At 39.7% G+C, this 22,819-nt stretch overlaps 1 protein-coding gene across 1 annotated transcript in view; it reads right to left on the bottom strand.

Annotated features, from left to right (window-relative positions):
* The window catches only part of LOC115647475 (isoaspartyl peptidase/L-asparaginase-like), a 200,761-nt gene extending 183,542 nt beyond the window's left edge, over nucleotides 1–17,219 (bottom strand). Inside the window, exon 1 of the mRNA XM_030554207.1 lies at nucleotides 17,027–17,219. Within this exon, the coding sequence (XP_030410067.1) occupies nucleotides 17,027–17,219 (193 nt within the window). The remainder of the gene's footprint in view (nucleotides 1–17,026) is intronic.
* Nucleotides 17,220–22,819: the final 5,600 nt, after the last annotated feature.

The following is a 22,819-nucleotide window of genomic DNA, read 5'->3' as shown; positions in this document are numbered from 1 at the left end:
GAAACTGAATGTTTTTATTACTGTCCTTTTGTAAGCAGATGACTTTGAATATTTTAATAGCTGCTCCTATAACTACATTCAGCATCTTTATATAATGAATCAATATCGTCACATAAATCTTTGTGACTGTCTCAGCATTTAATGTCCTATAAAGAGAACCAGTTAGTTTTCCTAAATTTCATCTTAAATGATAGCCTTCATTTAACATTTCACACTTAGTTTGAATCATTGCTTTAAAGTAACATATTATTCAGAGCCCAAATATGACCTACCTTAAAACTGATACTCTGCTCTGATGGGAAATATCATCTGGAGTTTAAATTTCCATTAATAAGAAATCCATCATGATATTACAAACAGATTAAAATAATCAAAACCAATAGTTACCATGGTGATGTGACACAGCACACAATTTGGGTGTTCCTTTAATTGCTCCACAGCATCATGTCTCTAACTCCCAGACTGCATACAGGCCCTGACACCAGGAGACTATTAGGGATGGTGGAGCAAGATTCCCCTCTCTCCCAGTCAGCTCAGAAAGAAATTTGTGTCATTAGACACACCTGGGAAGGCTAGAGGGAATGGTTAGATGACTGGCCAAGTGAATAAAAAACAGGCTCCAAGTCTGGTCAAGAATAGCCCACGGAGAGGAAGAATTCAGCCAGTTCACGGTCCCCAAAAGGAGGGCCGTGAAATCCTGAATTTAAGGGGAGAGTTTGCACACCATGGAGGCCAGGCCAAGAACCTCACAGTCCAGAGGAGGACCTTGGAGCCCTTAACCAAGGGAGGACCAAAAAGAGAGCAGCTCTTCTTGGGAACTAGATAATGCTTAATAAATTCAACCTCCCCAGGAGAGGCAGGGTATCTCTTTCTTAAAGACAGTGTGATTAGATTATTCCTGAATGTCGGAAGGAAATAGAAGCAGGGGAAAACTGCCACACCACAAGGGGGCTCCTACAGAGTCATATAATTTATACTTGGAGATCTTTTTAAATTTCAGTGTGTCGACCTGACAGAATTATATGACTATCACTATTTTCTCCCTGTGTTTCTCAGTAGTAATTTTACTTTAAACTTACGGAACATTTTAGTTGTTGGAAATGTCTGGATGAGCACACCAAATTGAGGAACTACTAAGATGAGGAAGAAAAAAGACCGACACTAGAGTTAAAGCAGTCTCACGCTATACTGTCAATATCAGGCAACCAGGGCCGGCGCCAGGCACCAGCCCAGCAAGCAGCTGCTTGGGGCGGCATGTCTAGCTCTTCGGTAGCGGGTCCCTCTCTCCCTCTTGGAGTGAAGGACCAGCTGCCGAATAGCCGCTAAAGACTGAAGCAATGGTGGTAGAGCTGATCACAATCATGGGGTTTTTTTGTTTTGTTTTGTTTTTTTTTGGCTGCTACTTGGGGAGGCAAAAACCCTGGAGCCAGCCCTGTAGGCAACTACATATAACAAAATTTTATCTGACACCTTTTAAACCACAATGCTTATAAACTCCAGCGTACACAGGGACATTAACATTTTTAATCCATATTAGATGGTCATGGCCAAGTGCAGAGCAGAAAGCCTAATGACCAGTGAATGTGTTTTTATTAAATACAATCTATTTTGCTGGACCTAACATGTCCTCTGCTGTACTTTACAGAAGAATAACGGTAAAGGCAGACATGTTACCTTCAGCTCTACCACCTCAGGCAATGTATTGTAGTAGAGTGGTTGACATAAACAGTAAATACTTAACAAGAGTTATCACAAAGCAATATCTGAGAAACTACATCATGCCCTTCTCATAAAAGAAAAACATCAATATTTCAGGTACTGTGATGTGTTAACTATTGGTAAATATCGATTTTTGAATGGCACCCACAGAGATACATACAATTTTCGACTTGCACATTGCAATACTATATATACAGACTGATTTTCAAGTTGTAGATAAAGACAGTCACTGTGCACTTTTTTTTCTAAAATCTGTCTTGCTGTTTGTCACAGACATGCCCCCAATTGCTGATGTTCCTTAGAGAGCTACCACAGGTATTATGGAGAATAATAATGCATACACTATGTAGGGCTGAGAGAAGCAAAAGTGGAGAAGTGAGTCAGGTTAACAAAATGGAATGAAAAACCACACCCAGCCCATGTTATAGTCATTTCTACCCTTCACAGGATGTTTTGTTAAAGCTCAGCTTATCTCTGAGATAGTCCTGTGTAGACAGCAGAAGTGGCGCGGAGTTCTAGACATCAGCACCCTCAATGGCATGCTCCACTCTCCCTGTGTAACCCACGCTCACTCAATGTGACCCTCAGAACCTCCCTAGTGGCTGAACCACACAGATGCTGATGAGCGTGCAGCTTTTCAGCTAGCAGATCTATCTCACTCAGCTCAGGTAGCAGAAGCTCATGCTTTAAGATCCAGAGTTCTCAGGTTTAAACCCCACTGCCAGTGGTGTACCAGACATATCAGGTTACAAGTGGCAGCACATATGAGAATTTGAAAAGGGTGAACCTCTGAAGCTGGGGCCAAGCTTCTCCAGTCTTGGAAAGTGCACATCCCATACATACACAGAGAGGCTCTCTGTCCCCACCTCTGGTTTTCTAGTTCAGATAACGGAAGCCATGCTTTTAGATTCAGAGATCCTAGATTCAGTCTCTACTGCCAATAATCAACTCAGGGGTACTGTATTTCAAATATACTGTAATTTATGAAGCAATTTCCATTGTATAGCACTCCTGATCCGAGTTAAACTAGATATGTAAATAAATACAAAATCATTCAAAATTCAGGAGCTTTCATTCCCACTTTCTTCTAAAAAAATTAATAAAATAAAATGTGAAAATGGGCCCTTTTTCTTGGAAACTTCTGCCAAGGTTTTGCAAACCTTCAGAACAAATGCAGACAAGTTTTTCCTAGTGAAACTGTCCAAGCTACAATGACTTTTAAATCAAAAGCGTATAGAAAAAATCATGTATTCACCATAAAAATATTGTTTTAATTAAAACATTTTCTGATTAACATCAGCGGAGGCGAGGAGGGATAATGAAAAAAATCACACAGAAAAGCAAACTTTTGTATGCAATTCTGCCAAACAAAAACTGTGAAGTCTGCATAGCTTTAGCTCAATCACAGCAACGACTTATGCATACTGACTGAGCAAGTGTTTGTTCATTTGACTCTAATAAAGATATCCAGAACCCAATATCCTATAATGCAAAAGTTCATAGATGCATGGTTTACCTCAGATGTTTGGGGCTTTAGGTTTGTGATAGTTGTTAAAGGCAATGATGCCTAGACACAACTTAATTGAAACAGTGATTTAGGAAGTGATTAGTTTAATATTGTACAATATCTGCATGTTAAAAGTAGTAAAGATCTGGCCCTTCTTTGCAAACATTCTGTACATAGAACATTCCCAACCTAAACAAAAATGGGATCCTTTATTAGATTGAGCTGTATAACATCTATTGTCAGAACAGATGGGAGCTTATCTCCACTATCAGCTCTGCTATAGTACTACTTTTTTATTAGGCTATTATGGACCATAGTGGAGAGGTTTACAATTGGTTTCACTTCTGGTTTAAAGGCTGTCTGCCTGTTTGTGTGTAAATTGAATATTTCAGAGGTGTCTGACCTGCTTCGGTTCATTGCAGTTTTTAAAAACTTTTCAATGTGTCAGATGTCTGAGCATTATGCAGTAATTTCGGGGTTTGAAATGATATATCAGAGACCACATTTTCCTGTTGGTGTGTATATAAATAGATTTTAAGTCTCTAGATTCTACCATTTGCAAGGAAGAGTAGGCAAAAAAGTTGGGTACACAAGTGATTTATATGTACAAATGGAGGTCAGCTGAAAAAATTGTTCCTGGATGTGAATCAGTTATTAATGATTCTTAATATTTCTATTTTACTTTGAATCTCTGCTGCTTCCTGCAGCACAGAGTTATCCATGGAAAGAAATGTCAACTACATAATATACTTTTGAATAGAATAACAATGCGTATGTCTAAACTTCACACGAAGGGTGCAATTCCCATCTTTAGGAGACATACCTGCACTAGCTCCGGTCAAGCTAGTGCACTAAAAATAGAGTGTAGCTAAAGCACTGTGACCAGCAAGAGGGTTAGCTGACCCAACTAAACGCCTGGTCTCTTGGATGACTACATACTCATGATGGCTAACCCCTCCAACCATGGGCACTGCCACAGCTACACTGTAGTAATAGCCCCTTAACACAAGTAGAGCTAGCATGGGTATGCCTCATCAAACTGGGATTCACACCTCCCAGCTTCAAATAGACTTACTCTCAGACTCTCTTCTTACCACAAACCATTGCTTCATAACTGTTTTCTTCTCAGTTCATTCTACTAGGCATCTCCTACAAACAGCTAGATTTAAGGCTGTAAAACCGTTCATTAGAACCTCTTCTTTTTATTCAAACTTGCTGAAATTTTTATTTTTCAAGCCAAAATTTTAAGGTGGTATTCTCTGCAGAAAGGGAACTTGATGTGGAAAGATTCAGCAAGTAAAATTCAGCAATTTTTTAATGATCTCATAATGGACGGAGGGGAAATCCTGTGGCCTCTTCTGATCAGCCCTTGATCCTGCTTTCATTGATGTAAATAACAGCTTGCTATTCAACAGAGCTGAAACTAAAATATACATCTAAGGGTGGCTGAGATGTACATATGTGCACAGCTAAATATTTGTACATTAAACTCCTTAAATTCATTAATCTAGTATGTAAAGAATCTGTGAGAGCCACTCACAGTTTTGCATGAGGTCCAGTAGGAGCCTTGAACTATCTAACTGTATATTTGCCCCCTCTTTCCCTTTCCATCCCCAATAATATCTACTTAACTTGTTTACAATATTATGGCTCCATGCAGTCTTCCTCACAGCCTCCTAGAGAGCTACAGGTTTGAAAATGGCTGGCTGGGCTTAGAAAGTCATCTGGAAAGCTTTCTATTCTGGCAAACCTTCCTAACGCTCCCTGTAGGATTTCTGGCTGCTGTACCCACTCTCCGCATAGCAGTCCTGTTTTGATACCTTCAGAACTCCTGGCCCCATTGATATTTTTGGGCAATGAGTTTCACAGGTTAATTTCTTTTTATCAATTTTGTTATCATGGTTCTATAATCCTGTGGTTTAGTACTTTAAATACTCTGTAGGTTGATGTGGCGTCATGCAAATAAATCCTCATCCTCTAAGACTCGGTGAATACTGCAAACAATTTTAAATGAATTCAAACAAACTCACTCCAGCTGTGTTCTAGCCTCTTTTGTGATCCATTTTACAGCTATTCCAGCAAATTATTTTACTGTCAAGCATGTTCACCAAAATAGCTAGTTTTAAGTGACTACAGAGGAAAGTGACTTTTTAATTCAAAATTGTGAGTATATATACTGGAAGGTTTGTTCCATTCACTTACAGAACAGACACATTTTATGTAACCTATGTTATATTATTGGTTAACATACATAAGAACATAAGAATGGATATACTGGGTCAGACCAAAGGTCCATCCAGCCCAGTATCCTGTCTACTGACAGTGACCAATGCAAGGTGCTGCAGAGGGAGCAAATGTAACAGGTAATCATCAAGTGATCTCTCTCCTGCCGTCCAACTCCACTCTCTGACAAACAGAGGCCAGGGACACCAATCCTTACCCATCCTGGCTAATAGCCATTAATGGACTTAACCTCCATGAATTTATCTAGTTCTCTTTTAAACCCTGTTATAGTCCTAGCTTTCACAACCTCCTCAGGCAAGGAGTTCCACAGGTTGACTGTGCATTGTGTGAAGAAGAACTTCTTTGTATTAAACCCACTGCCCATTAATTTTATTTGGTGGCCCCTACTTCTTACATTATGGGATCAAGTAAATAACTTTTCCTTATTCACCTTCTCCACACTGCTCACGACTTTATATACTTCTGTCATATCCCCCCTTAGTATCCTCTTTTCCAAGCTGAAGAGGCCTAGCCTCTTTAATCTCTTCTCATATGGGACCCATTCCAAACCCCCAATCATTTTAGTTGCCCTTCTCTGAACCTTTTCTAAAGCCAGTATATCTTTTTTGAGATGAGGAGACCACATCTGTATGCAGTAATCAAGATATGGGCTTACCATGAATTTATATAAAGGCAATAAGATACTCTCTGTCTTATTCTCTATCCCTTTTTTAATAATTCCTAACATCCTGTTTGCTTTTTTGACTGACGCTGCACATTGCGTGGACGTCTTCAGAGAACTATCCATGATGACGCCAAGATCTCTTTCCTGATTAGTTGTAGCTAAATTAGCCCCCATCATATTGCATGTATAGATGGGGTTATTTTTTCCAGTGTGCATTACTTTACATTTATCCACATTAAATTTCATTTGCCATTTTGTTGCCCAAACACTTAGTTTTGTGAGATCTTTTTGAAGTTCTTCACAGTCTGCTTTGGTCTTAACTATGTTGAGCCGTTTAGAATCATCTGCCAAACTTTGCCACCTCACTGTTTACCCCTTTCTCCAGATCATTCATGAATAAGTTGAACAGGATTGGTCCTAGGACTGACCCTTGGGGAACACCACTAGTACCCCTCTCCATTCTGAGAATTTACCATTTATTCCTACCCTTTGTTTCCTGTCTTTTAACCAGTTCTCAATCCATGAAAGGATCGTCCCTCTTATCCCATGACAACTTAATTTACATAAGAGTCTTTGGTGAGGGACCTTGTCAAAGACTTTCTAGAAATCTAAGTATACTATGTCCACTGGATCCCCCCTTGTCCACATGTTTGTTGATCCCTTCAAAGAACTCTAATAGATGAGTAATCATGATTTCCCTTTACAGAAACCATGTTGACTTTTGCCCAACAATTTATGTTCTTCTATGTGTCTGGACAATTTTATTCTTTACTATTGTTTCAACTAATTTGCCCGGTACTGACGTTAGACTTACCAGTCTGTAATTACTGGGATCACCTCTAGAGCCCTTTTTAAATATTGGTGTTACATTAGGTTGGTACAGATCACTAAGCAAACTAAACTAAACAAACTGTATTTGAGTAAGCTGTAAAGAATTACTGCAGGAATAATTAAAAGCCACCATAGAGAGACATTCTCGCTCTGCTTTTCTAAGTAATTTTGTGACTAAAATGAATGATTTCCCTTGAAATGTGATTCAATTGACCTCGTAGGTTTTAAATTTGGCTCTTAAATGGCCTAATAACTATGGACACTTGTGACAGGAATTAGAAAAGATCACTTTGAGAAATCTGCATTTCCTGTGTATTCGGCAGACAGGATCAGCAACCTTTGGCATGCAGCCCACCAGGGTAAGCACCCTGGTGGGCTGGGCCAGTTGGTTTACCTGCCACATCCATGGGTTCGGCCAATCGCGGCTCCCACTGGCTGTGGTTCGCTACTCCAGGCCATTGGGGGCCGTGGGAAGCAGCAGGCAGCACATACCTTGTCACGTGCCTGGAGCGGCGAACCGCGGCCAGTGGGAGCTGCAATCAGCCGAACTTGTGGACGTAGCAGGTAAACAAACCAGCCCAGCCTGCCAAGGTGCTTACTCTGTTCTAAGGCATTGCCATATGCACAAATAGCCTCTATTTTGGTGTCATTTTGTTAAATGTCTTATATGAGTTAATATTTCTCAAACAGTTAAACTCTAATGTGCTACCTGGGATACCTGGTTTTTAAATTTCAAAGCATCTTCACTGAAGTCATCATGTCTCTCTCTGGTTTCTCCAGATGAGGACATCAGCAACATAATTGGTCATCCAGTTCCTCTAATGTGTCTGCTTCTTCTTGTGGAATACTTTTTCTGGGACCATAGGTACCATAAGGAACAGTATCAGGTGCCTTATCTAGAGATATATATTATGTCTAAAAGGTTGAAGTTTTAGTTTCAACTTCTTCTATTTATTTCTTCCAGAGTTGGACATTGAAAGTATGCTCATTATCAAATTCCTTTTATAACTAAGTATATTCTCAGAGAATCCTTTATTTTTCTACTGCCACATTTGACTGCACCCATCCAGGTGGTTCACTAGCTGACTTTATAACTTCTAAAATCACTATGCATTATAACTTCTGCAGATATCACTCTCTGGATACCAGGAGAATTTTCCTGGCTGGAGTAATAAATGTGGTTACCTCAGAGTTTGAACAAATGTGATGTGTGTCCTTAGTGCAACCAATTTAATCAAACACATGATTGAGTTCTTCCAGTATATTATTTTCATTTAGCTCACGAGGCCTCCATTATATGTTTGATCAGTTTTAATTTTTCACAAGGTTTAATCCATAATAGAGGCTGAATCTCCACATTCACCATCACAAAATAAAATAATTTCATGGAACATTTGTTCATAGAGCCCTTAAAATCATACCTGTAAAACTGACCATTGCCACAATATCTGAAAGTAAGTCCCCCAGCCCGCACCACTTCCAGTAGCTCCCATTGGCCTGGAGCAGCGAACCGCGGCCAGTGGGAGCTGCCATTGGCCAGACCTGCAGACAGGCAGGTAAACAAACCAGCCCGGCCTGCCAGGGGATTTCCCTACACAAGCGGTGTCACACTGCATTAAACCTTTGAGAGTGTTTTTTGGTGGTTTTGTTTTCTTGTTTAAAGTTTATTTTTGAAGATGGGAAAATATTGCATCTATCCTGCTCCCTGGACCCTCAATTGCACCAGCTGGTTTTGGTAATGGGGCCCCTCCTTGGTTTCTTGAATCAAAAACTTTTGGGTAAAATAGCTTCAATGTGGGGCACAAATCCCTGTGTCCTACCTCGAACCAGTCCTCTGTTGCTAGCTCTCAACAGATCACCATTTGAGGAATGCTGTCAGGCAGCATTTGAATTACATAAAAAGTAAAGGTTTCAGAGTGGTAGCCGTGTTAGTCTGTATCAGCAAAAACGAACAAGAGTACTTGTGGCACCTTAAAGACTAACACAGTTATCTGAGCATAAGCTTTTGTGGGCTAAAACCCACTTCATCGGATGCATGCAGTGGAAAATACAGAAGGAAATTATATATATAATATATACACACACACACATATATACACACACACACACACACACACACACACACAGGACATGAAAAAATGGGTGTTGCCATACTAACTACACCTCTACCTTGATATAATGCTGTCCTCATGAGCCAAAAATTCTTACCATGTTATATCGAACTTTCTTTGATCCCCCGGAGTGCGCAGCCCCGCCCCCCAGAGCCCTGTTTTACTGCGTTATAGCCAAATTCATGTTATATCAGGTCATGTTATATCAGGATAGAGGTGTATAATGAGAATAATCAATTAAGGTGGGCTATTATCAGCAGGAGAAAAAAAACTTTTGTAGTGATAATCAGGAAGGCCCATTTCCAACAGTTGACAAGAAAGTGTGAGTAACTGTAGGGGGGAAATTAGTATGGGGAAAGTGGCAGGGGCAACATTAAAGGGATCTTCTGTACTAACATAACGACTCAGAGGTGTCAAATTCCTCGCTTCCCATAAATCTCACTAGGATGCTAAAGATCCTAGTACTGACACTGCGTTAACTTGGCAATTAAATAATTGACAGGGCTTTCAGCAGATAGATTAGGAAAAAGAAGAAAAACAGAGAAAGAAAGGGTGGGGAAACAGAAACAGATGTAGTACAGGGGTTCTTAAACTGGGGGTCAGGACCCCTCAGGGGGTCACAAGGTTATTACATGGGGGGGTCGCAAGCTGTCAGCCTCTACCCCTAACCCCGCTTTGCTTCCAGCATTTATAATGGTGTTAAATAGATAAAAAGTGTTCTTAATTTATAAAGGGGGTCACAATCAGAGGCTTGCTGTTTGAAAGGCATCACCAGTACAAAATTTTGAGAACCACTGATGTAGTGAAAGTGAATGCCTTCCTGCCAAGTAATATTGGCAGCAACTCTAACATGTTGAACCAGTAATGAATTATGATAAAGAAAATACACCTAGAAATTTAATTAGTACAAAAAGGTTGTGCAGCACTCTTTCCATTTGTGCAACTGGCACTCATTGACACTGCCCATTGAGACCAGTGGGAGATCCACTGGAGACTGAGTTGTATGTGGTCCTAAATTCACACCCTAGCACACAAACCAATAATTATTCAAGAGGTGCACATGTAAATATTCTTCTCCTTGAATAAGGGAATCCTTTCTGAGGGGATATGACCTCTGACTACAGCTAACAGCCTGCAGATGAAGCAGCAGCAGTTCTTCTGAACAAGCAGAGATCAGGAAGCTAGTTCTCTCTCTTCAGGCTCATGCTTCAGATGGAGACAAGTAGCTATCTGAGGAGACAATGGAAGCCTGTAGACCAAGGGTAGGCAACCTGTGGCATGTGTGCCAAAGGTGGCACACGAGCTGATTTTCAGTGGCACTCACACTGTGTGGGTCCTGGCCACCAGTCTCGGGGGTTCTGCATTTTAATTTAATTTTAAATTAAGCTTCTTAAACATTTTTAAAACCTTATTTACTTTACATACAACAATAGTTTAGTTATATATTATAGACATAGAAAAAGACCTTCTAAAAATGTTTAAATGTATTATCGGCACGTGAAACCTTAAATTAGGGTGAATAAATGAAGACTCGGCACACCACTTCTGAAAGGTTGCCGACCCCTCCTATAGACCAAACCAGAGGAGAAGCTGCATGTATATAAGATCATAGAAGTGACAAAAATCTGGAAGGCCCAATAAATGAACTAATAAACTGTGCAAGCATCACACTGTCCCTAATTAGAGTACTAATTCTACAGTGCCCAAATGTCACCATCAAAGATACACTGCTGTTAATAGTACTGTAGCCTATTTTAATTCACTTAATAGAGTTTCTCAGCATTCCTTTTTATATTTAAGCATATAGTTGGATCTCTTGACAGGAAATTACTCAACTGAGAAGCTGATTAACTACCAAATAAAGGTTTTTAAATCTCAGTAATACTGTTGATTCTGTATTGCTTTCTATTAAAGAGCAGAATCCTTGATATAATATGGCATTTCTTTTTTTCCCCAACCTCCAGTATTAACCTCAACCGCATTCCACCAATGACAATTTCCTATACACAAAGTAAACTAAGTGATAAAAGAAGAAACAGTAGTTTAACAGAGCAACAAAAGAAATAGCTTATTGATTTTATAGGGCACGTCAAGACAGCATAATCTTCAAAACCTGGTCTCAGTTGCCAATCAATTACTTAAAGTTTTATGTCTACTAATCAAATTAGTTCCTGCATGTTTGTTTCAAGTAAATGTATGAAATAGAGAAAAGTGCTGATTTTAGATAACAGCTTTAGTAATTTTAAGTGTTTAATATTCAGTGTACATATTCTTAAAACGTCAGTGCACGTTTTAAGCAAATAATTGTGCATCCACGCATTACTGCACATTTAAGACCCCGAATCACACTACACTTGTCAAGGTTTTTTCCCCCACTTTGAACTTTAGGGTACAAATGTGGGGACCTTAGCTTAGATCTGGTAACACTACCACTACCCAGAATTTCAGTGTCTGGGGCACTTTCTGTCCCCCCAAAACTTTCCCCTCCCTGGGTTGCCTTGAGAGGCTTCACCATATCCCTGGTGAACACAGATCCAAACCCCTTGGATCTTAAAACAAGGAGGAATTAACCATCCCCCCGACAAATCCCTGGTGAGTCCAGACCCAATCGCCTTGGATCTTGAAACAAAGAAAAAAAATCAATCAGAAAGCTTTTAATTAAAGAAAGAACGATAAAAATCATCTCTGTAAAATCAGGATGGAAAATGCTTTACAGGGTAATCAGATTCCTATAGACCAGAGGGACCCCCCCAGCCTTAGGTTCAAAGTTACAGCAAACAGAGGTAAAAATCCTTCCAGCAAAAGAAACATTTACAAGTTGAGAAAACAAACATAAGACTAACACGCCTTGCCTGGATAATTACTTACAAGTTTGAAACATGAGAGACTGATTCAGAAAGATTTGGAGAGCCTGGATCGATGTCCCGTCCCTCTCAGTCCCGAGAGCGAACAACCACCACACAAAAAGCACAAACAAACCAAGATTTGAAAGTATCTTGTCCTCCTATTGATCTTCTGGTCAGGTGTCAGCCAGGTTCACTAAGCTTCTTAACCCTTTACAGATAAGAGAGACATTAACCCTTAACTATCTGTTTATGACAACAACAATGAAAACCCACTCGAACAGATTCAGATCAATTTATTGAAAACCAGCTTTATACAAGACTTCCTGTACCAAGTAAACCTATGCATCTGCATTAATTAGTACTGTAGTGAGCAACTCATTACAAAAAACAAAAAACTCTTAACCACTTCCACTAAGATCTCCTGCTGAGAATCCCAAATCTTCAGCAATTCAACTCTTAGGCTCAGCTAAAGTGTTTATCAGGGTTACCCCATATCATCCGAGTAAAAACATCACCATATGAAATCAAGCTGCTCAGAACAGGACTTTCTACAAAGCTAAATTAACTATGATGAGACAGAGGGGCAAGATGACTGTTTTTAGACAATTTTTAAAAAGTTGGATCACATTTAGGAGATATGACAAGAGAGCAGTTGACGAGAGGAGGGAGACAATTACAGAAGGGAAACAAGGAAAAAACAAAGGGATGAAAAGCAGAAATGGAGCCAAAACGTGAAAGAAAGGTAACAGGGAAAGGAAAGACCAGCAGAGCTATGAGACAGAATGATAGGACTGAACAAAATCTGCAAGTAGAGTAAAGAATGGGCAGTACTGCCAACCCTAAGCATTCCAAATCAGAAGTCAGACCCCAATTCATCATGAAAATGTCTTCACATAACATGAAGTTTGTTTTACCTACCTTTTGGTTTTTGAGCCTTTAAGGTTTACATTTCCAAGCTTTTCTCCAACACTATGATGTCTAGAAACAATTTTGTTTTAAAAGAACTGAAGCTAAGGTTTTCACATACTAACATAACTCCAGGATCTGGGGCTTTAAGAAGAAAAATTAATTATCACTAACTATTGTTATTTCGTTACAAGTCTCACAATATAAAGGAAGGTATGTGGAGAGATAGAAATACCAGGAAGATAATGGCAGGAAGGGAAAGAAATATAACATGAATAATACGGAAAGATGTGATCCCAGAAATTAAAATGCTATGTGACAGACCAAGAGTTCTCTTCAAAAAGGAAAATTTTGTGTGACATTTTTTCCATTCCTGAATTTCATTTGATGAATCGTCACTGGCTCTGATATTAAGCTATCTTTCCTCCCTGAAACTGAACTACCTTTAAAATACCTCAAAATTTGGGCACTCTCTCTCATGAAGTCCCTATCAGCTCCACAAAAGACCTGTCCTAATATTTGTTTGAAAGAGAGAACATAAGGGGAAGATAAAGAAAGAGTACAAGCGAAACTGAGGTGTGGAGATGGAAGACTGGGAATTGGAAGGAAAAAGGTAGCTGCAAGTTACCATACAAGCAATCTGGATCTTATGATTAAGGCCTATGGTGAAAGGAGAGGAAAATTTATAGGAGTGAGAGGAAGGAGGAAACAAAGAATGGAGGGAAAGCAAAATAGGTAGAAGTAGGAAATTATAATGTGATGCTCTGTACCTCGGGGGAACACCCTACACCCCCATTTTCATCAATATGATTGTGTAGTATCTAATGCAAAGTTTGTCATGTTAGGTGTCTTCAGAAGGCTCGTGATGTACTGAGATTGTTGTTATTGTAATGTTATAGGTTGTAATTTCATGTATATAGTTATGAGGCTGAAAATGTGTCCTCATGGGCTTAAAGCAAGCCAGGCAAAACTCTCCAAGAGCAGGGGTAGTTCACGCCTCATCAGGGCATGTATGGGACAAACACAGCCCAGCTCAAAGGAACAAATGACACTGGCCTAGGCAGCAACAAAGGATCTGTTGGACTCTCGAGTGAATCATCCCACTTCCTTTGGTCAGTTTGGGACTGCAATGAGGTAATGCTCACCTGACTCTGAAGGGAGGGGACAGAGCCAAGAGGAAGAAAGAACATGATAAAAGAGAGAGATGTTTGCCATGCTCTTCCTCTCTCTACCACCTCCATCTACAGACACCACTAGCAAGCAACTGAAGCGCTGATCAAAGGAGAGCAACCAGCCAGCCTGTGGTGGGAAGCATCTAAGTTTGTAAGGGCACTGAAAGTGTTAAGCTCAGCTTAGAATGTGTTTTGCTTTTATTTCACGTGACCAAATCTGACTTGTTGTGCTTTGACTTCTAATCACTTAAAATCTATCTTTGTGGTTAATAAATTTGTTTGTTTATTCTACCTGAAGCAGTGTGTTTGGTTTGAAGCATGCCAGAGAGTCCCCTTGGGATAACAAGCGTGGTACATATCAATTTCTTTGTTAAATTGACAAACTCATATAAGCTCGAAGCATCCATCAGGCATAACTGGACACTGCAAGACGGAGGTTCCTAGGGCTTTGTCTGGGACTGGAGATATTGGTTAGTGTCGTTTGGTTGCACAATCCAAGGAGCAGCTTACATGCCAAAGGCTGTGTGTGAACAGCCCAGGAATGGGGGTTCTCACAGCAGAGCAGGGTCAGGCTGGCTCCCAGAGTCAAGGGTTGGAGTGACCTAGCAGATCACAGGTCCAGATAACACCAGGGGAATGTCACAATAAAAAAATTAACATAAGGAAAGGAAAGAGAGGTGAGCAGTGGAATAGAGCTTCATTATTCTTATAGTGGTTGTGCATTTCATTTTGTTAGCATTTTGTTGCTTATCTCCTTATGGAATTTAATTGGTTCAACTTTGGAAAGAGATGGTGGGTCACATTCTACCCTCAGTTGCATCTGTGCCCATCTACTTCTCGGAAAGAAATATTTCTTCAGTGTTTCCTACCTACTGCCACTCTGAAGTAAAAAAAAAAAAAAAACCATCTAAGCAACTGGGTTGAAAAATGTGAGATAAGAAATAAGGTACAGAGTTTCTAATGGGGAACTATCTGCCAGAGGGCAACTTTAAACTTCCTTGTATAAAGTCAAATTCTATTTCTACTTACTATACCTTCCGGCAAGTAGAAAAGAAGGGGAATATTTTTATCCCTGTTATTTGTAGAACAGCAGAATTCAGCTATTAGAGACACCACAGTGACAACTGAATAATTTCACTTTAACAATGTCACAAATAGAATGGGCATTTTCACAGTACAGAACAGTAAAGGAAAAAAATAAAATGAAAATACATATCAAACTTCATAAATGATTTGTTCCACCTTAAGTTGTATTAAACGCAAAGAGAAACAGTTGGCATTTTATATGAACTAGTCAGGAGAGAATGTTCTTTAGTGCTCTTGTGAGTGTGTAAGATTTTGGATGCTGAGCTAAAAAAAAAATTAAGCTAAAAAATGGAGGCACACAAAATTAAGTCCTGATCCTGCAAACACTTACATATGTGCTCATATTTACTACTGTGAGTAACTCAATTGCGGCAGTTAGAAACATGACACCTATAAACCCAGGGACCTCTGGGTGCAAGCTTGCAGAGGGGTGCACAAGGGTTACAGAGATCCCCTAGATTGGGTATTTGTATACTAGTTCAAAGAGTATTATGTAAGATCTCTAACGAAAGCCTGTCACACTGCTCATCATAATCTCTGTGAGATGTATGTATGGATAGTATGTGAGGAGTTAGGTATATATACTGAAAATTATGTTTTTAGGGTCTGTGACTTGGGGCTGGTCACCAGAAGATGATAAAATAAGTTTCTTTTATCAGTCTACATGCAAACTGAGTATTGTATGCTTCACAATGAACACCTGTTTACAGTCTGAGCTAAATGCTAATCAAGTATTTACAAAGTCTCTAGGGGAGAGTCAAGAGAGGAAAACAAGCAGATATTACCCTGTTTGCAAGGAACGACAAAGGCTTTTGGACTATAACTTAGTGACAGAGACAAACTCTGGGTCTTTCCACTGAGGAAGCAAAAAGACAGTTTGACCTGTCTCATGAAAAGAAGATCTCAGCCAAGCCTGGCTGGATGGATTTTGGGTGAGCTTTTGCTCTATATACCATGGCAATTCATTGGTGGTTAAGTTTAGGCTCTAGTATGCAAGTTACACTTTTATTTTCTAGATAGCCCTTTGTTTTCAATATTTCTGCTTGCTATAATTTGAATCTCTCTTGTGCATTAAATGAACTTATACTTGCTTTCTCTATAAACAAATAAAGTGACTCACATACTGCCAAATAGCAACCCCTTCCATGCAACAATCCATGTCTCCTGTCCGGGAGCATATGAGTAGCTTGCACACTCTAGCATAACCAGGGACAGCTGCTGGTGAGCCTGTTGCCGCCTCCAGTAGGCAGTACAACCATGTCGGAGGAGCTGCCTGAGCTGGGTGTTGGCTCCTGCTAGAGGCAGCCTGACATGCTGTTGCTTTCATCCCATGGTTCCTGGTACAGCCCTGCAGATATCTGATTTGATATAAATTTTGTATCCATGCAAGGCTCTACAGACAAGGCTCCCTCATGCTAAGGACAGGTGCCTCACAACCCTGCATACCACTGGGAAGCATCACAGTAATGGCAGTTGTGCAAACATTTATTAACCTATAGGATTTTTTCTTATTTTGTGGACTGATGTTATTAAAGAGCTCTGATTTAACAGACTAAACCTTGAAATTGAATTGTTAAATATTAAAAGAAACACCAAAAAGCCTCGATTTTTTGTTCACTACTCTTGCTAAAAAGCAAGAGGATATCTGCTAAAGTGCAACCTTAGCTATAGACTCTCAACCACCCACACAACAGTAAATACTTGTTTAAAAAAATAGCCAATTATTGAACAGCATGAAGAAGAAACATAGCATCCAGCACTGAATCAGCGCCATGGGAAGTGTGTAAATAAAGTCTTTGGTGGGCAGATGAACACCACTTAAGAAGCAGCATAAAAAATAAACACAAAATAGAGAAACCTCTTGGGGGAACATTGTGGACATATCAAAACTAAGATGATTTAAAGTATTTAAGGGTTTTTTTTTAAAGTTACTACAATACCTGCATCAAACACAGTATCATCTTCTAAGGCCCGCACAGCAATTTCTACAGCCTTCATTGAACTTCCTCCCATTTCCAGCACTGCAAAGCCACTCTTAACTGCGTTTTTAACTCCCAGGATGCTTCTTTCAGCAAACTCATCTGGTATTGCCCAAGCTCCACCATGGACTACAAGAACGGGTTTTGTGCCCATCTTATTAGATCGTCAAAGATGATGTATCTGTTGAAACAAGCAGGTCCTCTTCAATGTAATATTAATATTGCACCTCAGAACAACATTCAGGAACATTAAAAGATTAATATTTTAGGTCTCAAATTCTGCTTTCTTTGTATGTGTTCACACACGAGTAGAGTTCAAACCTCAAGTTTGGAAAAGAGAAGACTGAGAGGGGACATGATAGCAGTTTTCAGGTATCTAAAAGGGTGTCATCAGGAGGAGGGAGAAAACTTATTCACCTTAGCCTCCAATGATAGAACAAGAAGCAATGAGCTTAACTGCAGCAAGGGAGATTTAGGTTGGACATTAGGAAAAAGTTCCTAACTGTCAGGGTAGTTAAACGCTGGAATAGATTGCCTAGGGAAGTTGTGGAATCTCCATCTCTGGAGATATTTAAGAGTAGGTTAGATAAATGTCTATTAGGGATGGTCTAGACAGTATTTGGTCCTGCCATGAGGGCAGGGGACTGGACTCGATGACCTCTCGAGGTCCCTTCCAGTCCTAGAGTCTATGAGTCTATGAGTCAAGGGTCCAGTTACAAGATCAGGCCCATAGTTTCTGAATAGTTCCTTGCATTATAAATATCAAAGTTTAATGTTTATCTCCCCATCCCCTGGCTTCTTCTGTTTTTACGCATTCAAATAAATTTTACAGGAAGCTCTGAGTAAGCAGACCCTTTTACTTGTGTGTATCTCCTTAGAGGATTGAGGCTGACACAAGTACAGAATTATTAACATATTAAACTATCTTTCAGAGATCAAACCTCAATTGACAGGCAAATTTGGAGCAAGAGTGCCTTTGAAATTCAATAAAAAGTTTCACATTTTAATGTAATATTTTTTTTCCAAATTATATAGAAAAGCAAAATCTGAGACACAAAATTTCATGTAAAATATGTCACCAGTTTTCAACAGATATAATTCTAATACAATTTTTAAAAATGATACATTATTGGCTGAGCTGGAAGCAATACCTCCGGTTAGGAATACCTGACACTTTCCATTTTAACCTCCTATTCTCAGTGGAACTTTGTCATAATTTAACCTTTCAGACCTATATTTTCCATCTTTGCTCTCTGCTTCATGTTGAATTCTTTTGGAAGTTTCAGTGAAGACAGTTCAGGTATTTCTGACAAGGAGCTGAGAGAGAAATAAAAAGTTTTCCCAACATTAAGTATTTTCCTAAACATTTATTTGAAGAGCTCTATTACCTCCAGGCTTTGGAATAGAAACTGGAAATTTGGATGGGGGTTTATCTGGGGTCAAAGTGGTGCCTTATGTTGTCCGCACAGATTTGGTTGAGTTGTAAACCTCTAAAAATTGCTATTTCATATACACAAACAAACTTAACTCTAGAATTTCCTAACTTTTGAGGACTTGTCCTTGCAAGCCTAATATTCTTGCAACATAAGTGTCTAGCAGCCAGGTGAGGAAGGAGCAGAGACTAGCTAGCACAGCTGATGTCTGTTAAAACTACTAGGCATTTAGAGCATTCACAACCACATAGCTACATTAAGTAAACCAGAAAGACAGTTCACTTTAGGAGCCTATATACCTGCCATGGGATCACATAGCTGGGCCCTCACCTGTGAAATGGCTGAACCTTGGTTGAATGGTGCATCACAAGAAGAGGAATTAATTGGCTCTGATGATTTATCACACTTGCTGGCACAGGGATGGGTCATCAAGCTTAAGCAGGCTCAGAGGTAATTCAATTATGATTCATCAGAGTATTTTAGAGCACTTAGAAGAGTCCACTTTTAAACAGAAAGCTGGTCTTAACTCTAAATGGTAACAGAGCTGACACTCCACTATAATTTAAGCATTTATACTGATTTCATCACCATAACACTGGCATGTTTTCATAGAATACCATGAAGCTTAGCAATAATGGCAAATATTGATGCTTAATTAGATGTGTTACCTAGCAGCTCCGTGTTCTTGGGGAACCAAGGCACAATACTCTCAGCCAGTCTGATTCATGAAAGACTTCCCAACCTCCAGCCTCTGCTAGAACTAAATCTCCATCAGAAAAAAGACTGACAAAAAGCAATGAAAAGGCAGTGGGAGACACACATAAACCCCTGGGATAAGGATGACAGGATTTAGGAAACTCCCCAAGCCTCATTTGCATCAAAGTTGGTACAAGGAGTCATCTCTATTAGCATATAGAATGGAGAACAAAGATTCCAAGACAAGAACTGCATGGAACTTTCGGACCAGAAAAGCAGGGAAGCACTGCATGATGGGGGATCTCTGTTCCAGAAGTTAATGAACTCACACCTGCACACACCCAGCTCAGTAATTATTGGACCAAACCTAGTAATAATCCTTTATTAGTATCCAGAATAGAGAAGCTCCCTAATTGCATTGTGAGAACCCTCCAAGGAACACCACCCAAGGTGAGGAATGATCAGCTCCCATGGTATAGCCTGAACAAAACCAACTTTGGTATACTCCCTTGTTTACACACCAACAAATCTAGAGTTCTTCCTTGAACCATTGTTGTTTCTCTACAAAAACTCCTACCCATGCTCAAGTAAGTGTTCTGATGCCTGGATCCAGCATCTGCATCAGTTCCACTGGAATTTCATCTTCTCCTGACTGATCATGCTGCAGGCTCTGCCTGTCTCCAGCACTCTGGACCCTCAGCTACCACCACCACCACCTGGGACCCCTGATTGATTCAAGCTTCATGGAGTGGTGAGAACCCAGCTCTCTCTCTCGGTACAGCCTTCTGACCCTGACTTGTGTGATCAGTTATAGTTTTGTAAAGCTGACTTTTATAATCAAATTTAAGTTAGATTTAATATTATAACTGGTTTGTTTGTTTGGCTCCCTAGTGTTATTACCTGGCAATAAATAACTTTCATGATTAAGTGGGTTGTTTCTCTCTCTCTCTCCCTCCTCCTCATGGTGGTGTTTGTTTTATTTCGTTTTGTTTTTTTGGTTTCCACATTCATTCTGCAGCAATGCTCCTTGTACTTAAACTAAAAGATCCCTGCAGCACCCACAAATCCTCTGGGGTTTGCTCATCAAGTGGGTTACAATTGTAACATGAAAGTGGGGATAGAGACAAGCTGAATCAGGGACATATGAGGTGGCAGATTGAAAGTGCTGCTTGACCCAGCCTGCTGAGTCCAGGGACATATGAGGGGTCAGCTTGGGAGTGCTGATTAACCCGGTCCTCTCAGACGTGGTGGGCGGGTGTGTGTGTGTGTGTGAGAGAGAGATTCTGGGGCTGGAAGAACCCAGCCCTGGGGAAACCTAGGTCCTGCAGGATCACTGCATTGGGAGGGAACTTACAGCAGGGAGAAATAGAGCTCTGTATAAGAACACAAGTGACACAAGCAGTACATTGATAGAAGTACAGAAGCCCCCACCCTCAGAAGAGTAATCCTAATAAATGAACATACCCAAAGTAATGGGCAGAGCTGGTACTTCATTTAACAGGGATGCATGCTGGTAATTAAGTAGTATATTGGTTTGAGGATGACTAATACTAGTAGTGCTTTGTCTTCCCTTAAAAGGCCCTGGACAATGCCAGTTCTCCAAAGCCAAACTGTTTTAGTGGCTCCCTTCCTGCCTTTACTATCTCCTGGCTTACAGTATGGAAGGTCTCATAGTTACTTTGAGAACCTGTATTTCTCAATTGCATTTTAGCTCAATGGGGGGAAAGCAATCTGAATGTTTTTGTCAGTGAAAAACTTATGTTTTCATTAACTCGTGTACACTATTTATTTACTTGTGGTTTTTAATGGAAATTTTGCTTGAAAACCAAGTGCCTTTTAGTGAACCAGCAAGTAAATGCAAGTAAAGTAAAATGAAATAGTTCTCATCTTAAGTACAAAATGGCATCTTTTAATGATAGTGAATTATGCTAAATCAGTTTGAAAAAAAGTGTATCTTACATTAGTTTTAAAACACGCTTACAGCTCTTTAAAACAGAGTGGCCAATAGCAAACCCTAGCTAAATTAGTTATCACAATGTTCCATAACAATAATACTCAGAGAGAAGAGGAATTTTAAAGCACAACTAACGTTTGTGGTGGACGTAGTAGGATACAACTATCACAGTACAATATTTATTTGCGGCTTAAAAAATGGAATAGAGAAAAAGTGATTACAGAGTGGCCACTGCTATTTAGTAGATGTGGTTACAATCCTTTAATTATATTTATTTCCAAGCAATTTATGGGAAATGCTTTACAACAGTGAACACTCTCTTTTTCTATGCAGTACAGCAGTACCTTTGATATGAGAGCCAGACAAAGTGAATCAAACTTTCTCCAAAAAGAATTTAGTTACTTCGAATATATTTACAAAATGGATCTTAAATGCAGTTGATTATTACATTTGTAATTTTGTTACTAACCTGCTGTGCCAACTCCAGTAGTTGGATATTTTCTTTGGCCTTTACAAGTGTTACATAATAATTTTAGTGTATGAACATGTTCTCTGGAGCCCTAATTCAGCAAAGCATTAAGTGTAACCCACATAGTTTCTGGATGAGGTGTTCTGTCCCCTCTAGTGGCACCGAGACCACTTAGAGATTAATAAGTCTGCTCTACAGTCTTAGCTAAGAGCCATGTGGCTTTTAGCCCATGCAGTAAAGGCTCATGCATTTAGCTCCAGAGGTCCCAGGTTGAATCCCAGCCAACACCAGGGTCTGTCAGTGTTATATAAGCATATGCATAACTCCAAGCATGTGAGTAGTCCAACTGATGCTGAAAATTAATCATGTAATTAAATGCTTTGCTGAATCAAGACCTTTGTTGGGATACTATGAAAAGTTTCCCATATTTTCATTACTTCCAAGTCAAAGCATACTGAAGAAAATTATTATTCCACTACAGAAATGCCACTTCTTATAACTAAAGCATTTTCAATATAGCAATTTGAGTGAACAAAACCAAAATCAGGACTTGTTTTTCCTCTTACAAAAGTTTTGAATTTAAATTGTGGACTTCTTATATTTTTAAGGATCATGTGGGCTATATAAATTAGTATCATTATAAAATTCACAACATATGGCTAAAGTGCTTTACAGAAAGAATCAAGCAACACTGCTTCTCAGGAGCTTGCAATCTATTATGTACATAACATTAACTAGTATGTGCTATTCGCAGTATGGAAAAGTAAATATGACATGGAACAGAGACATGACATTAGGCACAGAGAAGTAAGGTTTCAGTCTACACAGGAGATCCACTTTCTTGACACCATGGTGCAAATAAGTGATGGTCACATTAACACCACCCTATATCGAAAACCTACCGACCGCTATGCCTACCTTCGTGCCTCCAGCTTCCATCCCGGACACATCACACCATCCATTGTCTAGAGCCAAGCACTGAGGTACAACCGCATCTGCTCTAACCCCTCAGACAGAGACCAACACCTACAAAATCTCCAATCAAGCATTCTCAAAACTACAATACCCACACGAGGAAATAAGGAAACAGATCAACAGAGCCAGACGTGTACCCAGAAACCTCCTACTGCAAGACAAACCCAAGAAAGAAACCAACAGGACTCCACTGGCCATCACATACAGCCCCCAGCTAAAACCCCTCC

Source organism: Gopherus evgoodei, chromosome 3 (genome assembly GCF_007399415.2).
Source record: "Gopherus evgoodei ecotype Sinaloan lineage chromosome 3, rGopEvg1_v1.p, whole genome shotgun sequence".
NCBI lineage: Eukaryota > Metazoa > Chordata > Testudines > Testudinidae > Gopherus > Gopherus evgoodei.
Note: the sequence above shows the minus strand (reverse complement) of the source record. Positions and strands in the feature narration are given on the sequence as shown.